The sequence below is a fragment of the Pseudopipra pipra genome, chromosome 10, assembly GCF_036250125.1.
Source record: "Pseudopipra pipra isolate bDixPip1 chromosome 10, bDixPip1.hap1, whole genome shotgun sequence".
Classification (NCBI taxonomy): Eukaryota; Metazoa; Chordata; class Aves; order Passeriformes; family Pipridae; genus Pseudopipra; species Pseudopipra pipra.
This window is the reverse complement of record NC_087558.1, coordinates 13,150,849-13,164,700: the sequence shown is the minus strand read 5'-3', so window position 1 is coordinate 13,164,700 and position 13,852 is coordinate 13,150,849. Positions and strand designations below refer to the sequence as shown.

Sequence of the window (13,852 nt, the reverse complement as noted above, 5' to 3'; positions counted from 1 at the left end):
GTGTGAGCTCATATTCCTCAATTATATGCGATGCAGCTGCGAAAAGGTATATCATCTTTCCAACCAGCACTAAGTATGGAATAAAACAGTCACAACTAGGGGTCAAACAGGACAAAGTTTTTTCCAAGGGTAGGCCACCTTCTCTGGTACAATTGCAAAACTAGCACTCGACCTTCCAAAAGAGAATGCCTATAGTACAACACAAAAGTTGCATCCTGCTACAGGACTAACAACCCTTCTGGCCATCTGCTTTAATAGAGACTTGCCTGGCAACAGCAGATACTGAAACATCCAGTGATGTTTGCATTACCAATTTTTTAAGAAACATTACTTAAAATTACCACGTATTAAAGAGATACATGGTACCATGGGAGCATGATCAGTGACACTGAGCTCTGGAAATAGCAATACTGTGCTAAGGAGGAAATCCATAAAACCTTTAATTGGCTTGCATCTGTGTTCAACTAAAACAGTTGTTCCACTGTAAGAATTGGTAAATTACCAACCTGACACATGAACAAAATATCTAGTTTTGAGCCAATCATATGCTTTCAGAAACCATAGCTGGCATGGGCAAAGTTTTAGGTTATGGTCCTCCTGACCTTTTCCATCTGAAGTCAAGTCATTGCAGTTGATTTCTCACAATGAGAGAGTTTAATGTTATCTACAGAAAAAGGGCAACAAAGAAATATATCCAAAGGAGATCTTTGCTCAGTATGCTGTAATGTGAATTTCAAGAAGTGGAAGTCTCACAACTATATAATTGTTTCATTTGGGCAAGTCCTTCAGTTTGGTAAAAAGAGACATGAATGTAACAAAGCTAAAATGTGCAGTTTAGCTGAGGTAGTGAGACTCTGCAATTTGTACAGTTAGAATAAAAGGAGTGGCTGATTTATTGTACTTCATAAAACATAATCAGGTTCTTCACTGTAGTTCTGAACATATTTCGTAACAATAATTATTTTAACTTTCTGTACACTAAGTCTTACTGAGCTAATATTAAATTTTATATTCTGCATGTATAATGGTCAGAGTCAGTTCCATTACCCCCCCAAAAAAGAGAAAATAAAAGTATTATACTGATTTTGCAAAAAAAAAAAAAGATTAGCAAAAAGATTGTTTTTAAAAGATACCATGATTACAAAAAGCTAGAGGGATTTGCTTATTAGTTGAAAATGCATAGTAATTGCATTACATTTTTCATAAGCCCACTGCAAATCATATACAGGCATCATAAGCAAGAATATATTAAACCAGAAGCAGCACAGGAAATGCGATAAATGTCTATATGAAAGGAAAAAACAAGAAAAAAAATGTAGCCATTTCTGCTCCAGATTTTTTAGCTTTCCTTAAAATGACAGGAATGTGGATTTTAGTGTTAGCTATCACTAGGGTTATTCTTCAAGGTCTTAATGTAGAAATTTTCAAAAACTGCCCAAAATCGGTATTTCATCCTGTTCATGGAGTATTAGCATATACAGACACAGGGAGGGACACAGTCCACGAGGACATGTACGGTGCAGACAACTTACTGGGAAAACTATCACCGTGACAAATACAGGAAGAATACTTAGAGGAGAAACTCCAATGTTAAAACATTTACAGCTGAAGCAAAAGATTGTGAACAGTGTAAGCATGTTTGCAAAATGAAATGTTACGAAAGACAAAGAACTGCAGTTCTACATCAATGGCAAGCGTAGTTGCTTTTCCACTCGGTATTCCGTGCATATCTTTGGTGCTGTGCTGGTACACAGGGACTGTGCACCAGCTCCACTATTGTCAAAATGCTACTTCAAACACGTCATTTATTAACTGTTTGCAGTTTATTTGCAGACAAACTACAAAACCATGCAATTACCTTTCAAAGAACATGGTAATATTCGAAAAATTACTTAATATAATGAAAAGAATCTGAAGTATTTAAGCATTTTCTTTATGTGACTTCTAAAAAGCGAACTCAAATTATCGTGTCAGTTGATAACATTTTATTCCAATACCAAAATATGATCGCACCAAAACAGAAAAAAACTGCAAATAATCCACTAAATCTCCAAGGTAGTAACATAATTGTGCATCAGAAAGTAGCAAGAGATATTAATTTCTTTTTAAATTAATTCTTATAAGGGAAAAATTCTTTAATAACTGAAACCTTTGCCATGTAGCAGAGGGATGTACATATGGACTTGACAGTCTTTTACTTTAAAGTCCTACACTATCAGGATAAAATACTGAAGCTTTAATATTCCCTCAGGAGCTTAAAGCATGTTTCAGATTTTTAAAAATTACAATATATTATTACTTTAGAAGGCTCTTACATCTAAAATGCATATGGTAAGTCTTGAAATTACTAGTTATATACTACTGGTAGAAACTGTAAGGTTGTGAAATTCTTTCTCAAATTTCAGAACGACCAAAACATTGCAAAAAAGCCTCACCCTCAAAATAATAAAAATATTTGGCTGCTGTGCCATTATGAAATTGCTATAATTTTATCTGCAAACATTCCTATTACTACTTAAGTACCCTCATTGCTTTCTCACCACTCATTTCCATCACACGTACTGGGACAGGAATAGTGTATTGTGCAGTGAACTGCACTGACTAAAATTAAAACTAGGATTTCTTTCAGATTGGGTTATTTTTCATCTACACTGGTTATTTTATATGATTAAAGCACATTTAGATCAGCATTTGCACCAACAGAGAGTGGCAGTGAGAAAAATCAGCTGTGAGCTGTATGGCCTTGAGTTTTGTTGGCCTGTGCCCTTCCATGAAATTCTTTAAAGCTTCTATATCCATAATCATAACAAAGAAGTGACTTTATGCTGTCTGGGTAACACGTACTTTGTAAAGCCTCACTTCATCAGAGGGATCCTGTTGAGCTTTACTTCCTTGTTTTCTAGATGCATTAAAAGAATTTTATTTTTCCTGAAAATTGGTAGCAAGTCCTTTCTCAAATAAAGGGAGCCCAGAAGTACAAACCATACTCAAGTACTACATGGCTCTATAAACAGCACTTGCAGAGCTATTAGAAATGGCACTATTCAATACTTGATTAGTATATACATCTCCTACTACATTACAGTATTAATAGGAATATATATTTCTATGCCAATTCTTTAAACAATTTGCAGTGTTTTGGCAATTAAAAGTCTGCTTTGGTGCTCAGAATTATTTTATTTCTATTTGACAGAATTTAGTCTTTTCACTCAAATTTGAAACAGTCTCCACACATAAATAACTGAAAAATGTTACCATTCACAATGTAATTAGCACTTCATTAACTCACCCCTTTATCTCCTCTTGCTTTGGAATTGAATTTCACTGTCTTTAAACGGGCTCGTTCTTTTTTCTCAACTCTACCACAAAAACATACACAAAAGTGGTAGAATCAGCAAAACTCCAGAACTTCATGTTACTGCTTGTTACAACATAAGTGTATTGGTGTACCTTTTGTATATACATTTTTATTGCTTATGACACATTCAGAAAATGGAAGCCTGCTAATGGAAAACTGTATTATAAAAGCAGGGAATTATTTCTCAAATTACGAGGCTGAGAGTATTTTGTGGCTAGATATGTTCAATAAATCCAGAGGGTGCAAAGAGAAAACACGACATTGTAAGTGACTGGCCTCAGCTATCAGTCAACAGCAGATACTAGGATTCAGAGCACCTAAACTCTGAGTCTCTAGTAGCCAACAATACACCTCATCTCCATTGACTCTGGCTGCCAAAGAATGATCTTCCAGATTTCCAGGTTCTGGGTAGAAAGACTTCATGATAGTGTCATAACTTGAATAAAATTCACTTTGCACCTTTTCATACATAAATAGTGTACTGTTATTAAAAGTACATATAATGTTATTAATCCCACAACTTGTTTACACTGAGAATAGCATACAACTCCTAGGACTAAAGAGTGTTTTAACAAACTTCCCATTGAGTTAATCAGAATCCCACTATAGAGTACTTAAAAAAAAAATAAAATCTAACAAGTGGCTGATGTGGTACAACTAAGAGTTGGGCTGATTCCAATGAGATGAGGTTCAACAAGGCCAAGTGCCAGGTCCTCCACTTTGGCCACAACAACCCCATGCAGGACTACAGGGTGGGGACAGAGTGGCTGGAGAGCAGCCAGGCAGAGAGGGACCTGGGAGTTTGGATTGACAGGAAGCTGAACATGAGCCAGCAGTGTGCCCAGGTGGCCAAGAAGGCCAATGGCATCCTGGCCTGGAGCAGGAACAGTGTGGCCAACAGGATCGGGGAAGTGATTCTTCCCCTGTACTCAGTGCTAGTGAGGCCACCCCTGGAGTGCTGTGTCCAGTTCTGGGCCCCTCAGTTCAGGAAGGACATTGAGGTGCTAGAGCAGGTCCAGAGAAGAGCAACAAGGCTGGGGAAGGGACTCAAATACAAGTCCTATTGAGCAGAGGCTGAGGGAGCTGGGGTTGTTCAGCCTGGAGAAGAGGAGGCTCAGGGGAGACCTCATCACTCTCTACAACTCCCTGAAAGGAGGTTGTAGCCAGGTGGGGGTTGGTCTCTTCTCCCAGGCAACCATCAGCAAGACAAGAGGGCATGGTCTTAAGCTCTGCCAGGGGAGGTTTAGGTTGGATATCAGGAAGAAATTCTTTACAGAAAGGGTAATCACGCATTGGAATGGACTGCCCAGGATGGTGGATTCTCCATCCCTGGAGGTTTTTAAGATGAGACTGGATGTGGCACTTAGTGCCATGGTCTAGTAACCATGGTGGTAGTGGATCAAGGGTTGGACTTGATGATCTCAGAGGTCCCTTCTAACCCGCCTGATTCTATGATTCTATGATTAACAACAAAGAGAGAAGCACATGCAATATATTTATTAATCACATCAGATGTTTAACAGCAGACATCTCAAAGTCAATAAAGTATGACATACCTCCGTTTGCTTGGGATAACTCCAATTTCATCACTTTCTCCATCTGGAGTTACCTGCCGTGCTTGCCACCATTCATCATCAGAAGCATTAATGACATGGAGAATATCACCAAATTTGAAGTTCAATCCTTGACTAGGAAGGCCACTATCTTTAGTCTTGTCATAATCAAAAAGAGCCCTACATTGAAAAGAAAAATTTAACATAGAAAAAAGCAAAAAACCAGGAGAGTATGAACAGCACAAAATCTGAAGCAAGTTGCCTGTGTCGTTCATAAATGATTGCATCCTTCTGACAGGTTCTTATAAGAAGGCTGAATGCACTCTCATACACAGAGAGAATACATAGTACAGTACAGTACCCACACACACTTCTAAGTTTCAATGAATGAGAAAAAACTTCATCCAGAGCAAAGCTCTAGTGCTTTGCAAAAGGTCTACAGAAGGCACCTCCTGCAATTCAATAAGTACTTTGCAAAAAACAAGCTACATGTCAGCCTAGGATAAAAAGACAAGCAAGTATTTGAAGCATAAAGCACCGTCAAAAGTTCTGTAACGTACACTGTTTTATATCAAGTTATAAACTGAAATTATTTTAGCAAATAAAACGTACTGTCTTTAAAATGAAAGTCAATATCCTGCTTGCAGGGAAAAAATAACTTAGAAATGTGATCTGATCACCACTTTGCTACCGCAGTACCCAAAGGCAAAGAACCTTATGTGAATTCTTTTGGAAAATTCTCAACCATTTCAAGAGAGTCTCATCCTTTTTCCTAAGGTAAGACTGTTTTCAGTAACAGGCACTCGCAATAGCTGAGCAGCAGCTGCGTGACTACAGTTTTATTAACATTCTCTTTGCCAGCAAGGTTGGTTTATGCAAGTCCACTATTACCCTACCCACAGTCACGCCTGCTTTGTACTGACTCCTGTTCCCCTCCTTGCTTATGAAAGCACAACTGTCTGGAAAGGCACACAATTCACCACACTATGGAACTGATCTGATTTAATGTCTTTTCTCCACGTTGGATCATTTTATATCCGGACCAGTTCCCTGAGGAACTGAAGAGATCTGCAGCATGCTTCCCCCAGCACAACTGAGGGTTTAGTGAGGATGTGGAAATGAATGATGACAGGAGCCCCTTAGCAAACTGCAAGGGCTACTACTCCTAAGATTCTGCCCTATAAAGGACTCTTCTTTTTCATTTCAAAAAGATGCATGAATCTATGTAAAGTGTGTGCTCATACGACACAGTCAAAAAAATCCTCAACTTTATTTCATCTTCCAGGTCATGTCTGTCAGTGCCGCACTTTCTAAACAAAACCCGATCTCAACTTCCTTGATACCAAGCCCATCACAAAGTAGTACCAATAGGTTACAATGTGATAACTTAAAATGGTGTCATTTTTCTTGTCCAAATTCAGCTTGTTTCTTCATCCCAAACACTGGTCTTACATAACTATTTCTGCTTGGTTTTTAATATTGAAGTAAGTCATAACCTGTTTGCTCCAAAAATGTACTTGTGGATTTTGCCTTTCCAAAGCACTGAGTGTATTTCTTTATGCTTGAACTGTATTTGTTCATAACCAATGACAAATTGTTTCCAGGAGAAAAATTAAAAATCTTCTGTCAGATCAATTCATCTTCAGCATCTATTGCAAAACCAGAGTTGAGACACCAGGTCTTTCCTGGGCCATGAAAAGTATCAAAAACTTTTCCTAAAGGATTAAAGGTTTTAATAAATACTTTCTAAATTGTCTAGCACAAGACAGAAATTTTAAAATGGCTTCAAAATATTTACTCTCATGATACACAGAGCCCTATATTTCAACAAGTAATACCTTTAATTTCAGTTTATTAAAAAATTTAGGCTTTCAATTTTGAAATAGCTTGGAGATTGGAATACCACCTTCCTTCAGCAATGCAACCTTCATGTTAACATCTTCTGGTTTAATTCCATAATGTAGTTGAGATATTCTGATTATTTAAAAAAAATAAGAACCCTTTTTTTCTTTGAAATCACCAAAATACTGCAGATAAGAAAATTATACACACAGTAGTTATTCCTCCACATTTAGTCTGTACATGTTTGTTCAAGAGACACTCTGGAAAATCTTATTTCATACCTCAAAATAAATTGCACATCATCCATTATGTACTTTTCAGTGCAGATTCAAGCTGTATACATTTTCACTGAATTAATTACATACATCATGAAATTCATTTCCTGAGACTTCTTGTTAGTGTTCAGGCAATGATTGCTACCAGCACTACTTTTAACTTCTATTTTTTAATTTGAATATAAACTTACATAAGCAGTGAGAGCAGGGCCTAACAGCATTAACATGTGTGTTGACTGCATGAGAAAAAATACACAGGAGTGAAATGGAAGCACACTTGGATAAAAACATTATTATCAACATGTGCTCTTCCAACTAGATAAGATGGTTACACAGAATGATTTTTGAACAATGAAAGGCAGTTTCATCAAATACATTTCCTCTGGTGAGGTCTCTTCAAGTCTGAAATATCAGAATCACATAGAGATGCCCAATTAAATTGCCATGAAGGCATCTCACATGTGCTTTTTGAATCTGCAGATGAATATATATATATAGATATAGCTCAGATACAAAACCAGAAACACTATACGAGAGAATCTCTCTCCTCTTTGAATAAAGGTCAAAAGAAATATAAAGCAAAAAAAGAGAAGACCATTACATCAGTACACCTGAATTAGTTGAGGGAGGGGGAGTGTGGGGGGAGAGTTAGATGGAAAAATGAAGAATTGGCTGCTGCTGCTAAATTGCTATATTTGCTTTGCCCTCCAAGAATTGTTTGCTAGATTGCTATTCATCATTTTTTGATATACATACAATTAAGAAGAAAAATCTGCCATTTTACTTCAAATTTTATTTTCAGGCAAACACAATTGTCTTCTCCCTAATATTACATAACATCCCAAAAATGCTGTTTACAGGCAGACTATTCATAAAGATACCAAGTTTACAGGGATACAGTGATGCATCTGATTTTATTTGCTAATTTGTTACCATGATTTTGAGACATCACCAGAGATGATTTTCATAGTATTTTTATTTAATAGGTTTTCTGCAATTGTGATTGAATGCCTATAAACATTTTACTGTTGGATTCACTATTCAATTCAGCATTTTGTTACTTAACGGGCATCCTTTAAGGCATATCCAAAACCCAGCATTACTGAAAAAAGATAGCTCCAGTTACTAAAATTGGCTTTGAATTGGTACAATTAAAAGTACAGTATGATTATACCAGAGAGACTTATAATAAGGAATAAAGTGGATAACTAACATGTTCTGTCAGTATCTACCAATCTGTGAAAAGATTCATAAAAGTTACTTCAGTGTGGTCAAAATTACACGAGAAACCAGACAGAACAGATGTGAACCCATTCTGTGCATACCAAGTTGCCTACCAGTCTTTGGCAACCTTTGCTGTGATGACAAGAGCAGATCTCAGAAGCCCTAGCAGCACCCTCTGTCAAGAGATGGGGGTAGAAAAGTACTTTTGCACTTTAGATTTTTGTTCTGACTTATAACAAAGCTGATTATCGGGTCTCAAAAACCTTTCTGGGATCAGGAATCACCAGTCTCCATGAAGCCTCTGCCAACAACAACCTGGAGAGTTGCAAATTCTGCAGTAGCTGTCAAAGTCAAAAGCTCAATAGCTTCCATCAGTGGAATAAAAGCTACATAAACACAAAATGCTTGACAGTGGCTTAAAATACCAGACCAATGTGTGAACATGAGCATAAGCGGTTTAGAACCTAATCAGGCTATAGCTAACCAAGCAAAATAAAAGCATTTAGAATTGTTCAGGCTTAGTTATATGATGAGGGCTAAAGCGATAAAGCTCGGGATTATGGAAAGGAAGATCTCAGCACAATATCTATATATGCACCTACCTGTGGAAATTCAAAGACATAGATAACTGTGATATCAAGCACTTATCCCCTACTATTTAAGGCATTTATCTTTAGAGATTTAAATTTTCATGCCCAAAACATTTAAGGCAGACAAAAGTATATATATTTTAAAAAAAAAAGAATAAGGTATCTCTGCAAAAAAACCAGAATCCAGGCAAAGCTACTAAAACAGTAGGTCAAAACATAAGACCTACTTGTTAGAGCCAAGATAAATGGAAGCATTGCGAGTAATTAATTACATTTGTTTCAAAGCCTTCAGAAATAGATTGCAAAGGACCAAGACTTTTCTGAGCACTGATGCAATTACTCAGGTAACTGCTTCATTTAGGACTTGCTTCCTTTCCCACAGCTCAATAGATGGAATGTACCATGAACAAAACAGTATCTGCTTTGCACTGGAAAAGTCAACAGCACCTGTGCCTGGGATTTTAGCAGGTAAACCAGTGAGGTGCTACAACATTTTAAACCAAGCCTAACCCAAGTACCAGAACTACTGAGGTTTTATCTGCTCTACTGAAACATTCTGGCCCCTTCCAAGAGGCTACTGCTGGCCCTGATTCAATCCAGAGATGAGCTGATACGAGGAACTCAAAAATCAATTTATTTTTAAAAATGCAATCCTTTTACCCACATTCCCTATTTGAAACATTATGCTTTATCAGTATATGATAACTCATGTAAGAGTGAGGTGGCACATAAATAAGCTGCACCTTGCCACAATTTCCCTGTGAAACCACCTATTTCCTCATGTGCTCCATGCTCTTATATTTCCACCTCCTTTTAGTCTCCTTTATGTTTAACTTGATATGAATAAATTAACAAGGTATACTCGGTTCATTTGCTTTGATGCATTTTCTCTCTTGGTTATCACAGAAAAATATTCCATAATAAAATGCCATTGGATATAGAAATGCAATTCCTATACAAGCTGAGAATACAACCAAAGTAAGCTAAAGGAAATAAGATGGAAATCTGACAAACCTTAAGCAAGGGAAGACTATAAATTTGAACTCAAGTACTGAACAAGGCAGAATATGAAGACTACTGTCACAAAAACACAAACTGAACTAAGCAAGTTGTTAAGGCTTCACATACACTCACCTAAAGAATAAGTGCATGTTTCTGCTGAAGGGTTATCATCTCTCTCAGAGCCAGGACAAAAAGGCAATAATAGCACCACTCTTCAAAGTTCATATAGTGTTCTCAGGGCTAGTACTTCTTTTTCAGCTATATTACATTTATCAACCTAAATTATGCTTTAATATATATGCATGCAAGTGTCCATTTGTTAAATTCAATACTTTGTAATTGTATGAAAATGAAAATAGAGAAATACTAAGTCTACAGAAAAGCAGAAAAACACAGCAGCAATCCCATGAAAAAGATGATTACCTGACATATAGGGATCTCTTCTGGCTGGTTCGCAAAGATCCTGATCCTGAACTAATGCTACTGTTCATCATCTGTTCCCGTAAATCATGTATTTTAGCTTCAAAACGACTGTATTCTGTAAGAAAGAAAGGCATGGCAATTAGTTTCCCCCTGAACTTCAGCAATTAAACTGAAATCACACCTGAAAAAATTATGATTAGGCATAGTAAACACACAAGAAAATTATACTTTTAAATTCTGGGTTAAATCTATAATTCACAGTAACTATTTTTTTCCTAAGTAAGACAAACATTTCTACTAATAATTACCAATTTCATAGTAATAAAAAGAGTGATACAGATAATTTTTAACCCATGACAATAGGAAAACTTTAGAATATACATGTGAAATACATGTTTATAACCAAGAACTATGTATTTTAAATTTTAAATGTTAAGAAATGGGAATGAAAAGTGTCTGTACTTTAAAATTACTGAATTTGAATTAGATAAAGAATTTAACACTACAAGGTGGGAAATATGGAAAACATCTTCTGAAATAAGACCATGTTCCCCTGGGAGCTCAGGAAAAGAAAAAGAACTCCAGAATTCTGGCATGAATCTCAATCCACTTGTAAACGGCATTAGAGATTCAAACTGCCCCCACAGAATTATGTACAATGTTAATCCTGGAAAAACGGATTGTGTTCTTAAGCAGTACTGTGTACTAATAAAACTAAGCTAAATGCATTTTGATTTTAGCTACAAATGCAGGCAGTAAAATAGTAATAGCTTGTTCAGGACAAACATTTCCTGAAGCGAGGTACTTACATGCTGTCAGCATAAAATATGAACTCAGAGCAAGTAAGTTTTTCCTTCAGCGGAATAGTTTGGACTTCGGGATCAACAGATCCACTTGCAAAACCTTCCTAGTCAAAGGAAACGTTCTGCAGCCACCACCTTCCCCGGGAGAACACGTGATGCCAGATTATAACAAGTCAACACTGGGAGAGCCAGGGTGTGTGAGCAGCTGCTGGAGCGGGCACTGCGCTGCTCTCCCGAGCTGCAGCCTCACCCCCCGCGGGCACCACGGGCATGCAGGAAATGCAGCACTGACACAAAGGGCTCTGAAGTAAAGAATCTTGAGAAATCTCAAAACTATGGTTCCTTCAACAGTCATCTAAACACTAGGGATGTTTTATCATATTACATTCTGCAGCCCTTTCCCACCACAGGCTCATCACACAGTGAGCACTGGGCTTACAACAAACCACAGAAGAAAAAAAATATTCGCTACAGAAGAATAATGGGTGAACCAGTTGCTGATATATCACTTCATTGGGTCACTACAAATCTGATGCATCTATAATTAACCCTATCCAGATCATGACAGTATGAACAGTCTCTTAAATCACCCTAACTTTTGTCCTTTAAAAAAAAAAGTTAGTAGTTTTTATGATAATATCTTAGTTTTTGAAACAGCACCAAGTGCCTTTTTACAAATAAAGATCAAATCCTTTACCAGCACTAAATTAGACTGATGAGGTTGTTTGACAAGAAAACGAAAACATTATTTCCCCCACTACTGATGCTATTACTAATACCAAAATAATGTAAGATAACAGGACAGTAACCTAAGAGGAATGTGAGAAAATGACATTTTTTAGAAAGTAACACCCCTTAGGGGAAGGGCTCAGTTGCAGTGAGAGAACAGCCCACTCCTGCTGTGCTACTGTACTGCATGGCCTTGGCTAAAGTCACCTCATTTTACTCATTTATACTCAAGAAATTATCTTTTAAGCTTCTCACCTGTTTCTTGGGCGTTTGGAAGATTAAAGCTCTGAACACCAAATGTACAAGAATGGTAACAGAGATTTCTGACATAAAAGATTTTTTTCTGCCCCTGTGTGAAAGGAAAGTAAGCAGGAAAAGACCAGATAATTCAAGTATTTTCTTGTGCTACAGCCTGTTCAGTGCTGAAAATATCTGCAGTTCTTTGCAATAGCTAGTGCAAAAAAATGCAAATTTCTGTTAACAAACTATCATGTGTCATCTGCTGGAAGAATCAGATTTCCTCCTATGCAGGAGGAAACTAACTCTTACATCTGATGTAAGATGTAAGAGTTAACAGAGAGGCTATTCCCTACTATTGCTAAACTTTACTTTATCCTATATATCATCCTCAGGTTGCTGGTCTTGCAATTTCCTGTAATAATTTAGTTTTTCTCATCAGAACTTCTGGGAAGTAAGAGCTGAATGAGTGACAGGGACATCTGTAGGAGTAAGAAGGAGAAGAATTTCACCATAGACACTCTTGCCATATGAATAAAGCAAAAAAGGAAACTAATGGGCTGGGACTGAGAAGCCTTTATGTTCAAAAAGAAGGAGTGCCAAGAAATGTCTTGCTTAGGAAAAGCTTAAACACTGCAGACAGAATCTGGTGAGCTCCTTTGATGTAGAGCAAGCTAAAATTTGAGTTATATTTGTCTTACAGAAGATGGAAGGAACAGGATTGATAGAAATCTCAAAGTCATTGGGTTTGGAGATGGAAAGTAGACAGGATTTTGTTTTTCTTAAAGAGAAACCTTAGTATTAGATACAGTGGTACTGAAATTAATGCTGGAGACAGAAAATAAGACAGCAGCAGGACTCTTGAGAGCATGAGAAAAGCACAATCAGTTTGACCCAAGGGATTAGAACCTGTCCCCTGTTGAGTAAGCAGGGTTGGTTCAACTTTGGCATTACAAAGCAAAGGGAGAGCTCTGATAATTTGTGTACGAGAGGTTATATTTCTATCTCTACTATTAAGAAGAGTTGGATATCAGCTGTCTTTTGTATCTTCAATCTCTTATTTCCTTCAGCTTATCATCCTAGATTCTCCCAAATGCTAGAGAACTGTTTTCTTTACAATTCCATTCTCTCTTATGTGCATGCATAATAATCCTATATAGCGTGTGACAAATTTGATCACATTTGTTTCCCTAAATCACAGTGAACAGCACAACAAACTTCCACATGGCTAAGTGTGACAAAGTCATACAATGCACATTTAAACATACAACTTTTTAAAAAAAGTTTTATTTTGCCACTCACACGTTCCAGAAATTTGGAGCTAGAACAGGCACAGTGAACAAGAAGAAAAGGACACTCTTCTTTCTTGGTTAACAGGAAATTAAGAGCTTGGCTGAGACAGAATATGATTGATTTCAGGTGTAGTGTGATCAGGGTAACCAAACAGAAAGGACATAAGCTATTTAAATGAAAAAGTAAAACTGATTTTAACCCAAATGGAATAGGTTGGTCATAGGAACTCAATCTAAAAATATGCTTCCAATTTCCACAGACACCAAAACACTGAGATTCTGAAACAGTATTTTAATGAGAATTATGGTGGCACAAGAAACACAGACACTCACCCAAAAAGAAATTAAAAACCCAAAGAAAACCACACAGTCCAACCCCTCGTTCCTTCCAGGTAAGAATTTGATCAGGATCTGAAACCCCATGTATATACAATATCGGTGAATGGGACTTAACTCAGGATCTCTTGTAATGTTCTGAATTTTAGGAAAGCTGCTGCTGATATACACCAAATAAAGGGTAACAG

General features: G+C 37.0%; 1 protein-coding gene across 29 annotated transcripts in view; it reads right to left on the bottom strand.

Annotated features, from left to right (window-relative positions):
• The window catches only part of DLG1 (discs large MAGUK scaffold protein 1), a 142,435-nt gene that overhangs the window by 17,207 nt on the left and 111,376 nt on the right, over positions 1-13,852 (bottom strand). For all 29 annotated transcript variants that reach the window (XM_064666304.1, XM_064666306.1, XM_064666307.1 and 26 more), the window contains 3 exons: positions 10,268-10,382; positions 4,915-5,091; positions 3,290-3,359 (listed from right to left, as the gene is read on the bottom strand). In XM_064666304.1, the coding sequence (XP_064522374.1) occupies positions 3,290-3,359; positions 4,915-5,091; positions 10,268-10,382 (362 nt within the window). The remainder of the gene's footprint in view (positions 1-3,289; positions 3,360-4,914; positions 5,092-10,267; positions 10,383-13,852) is intronic.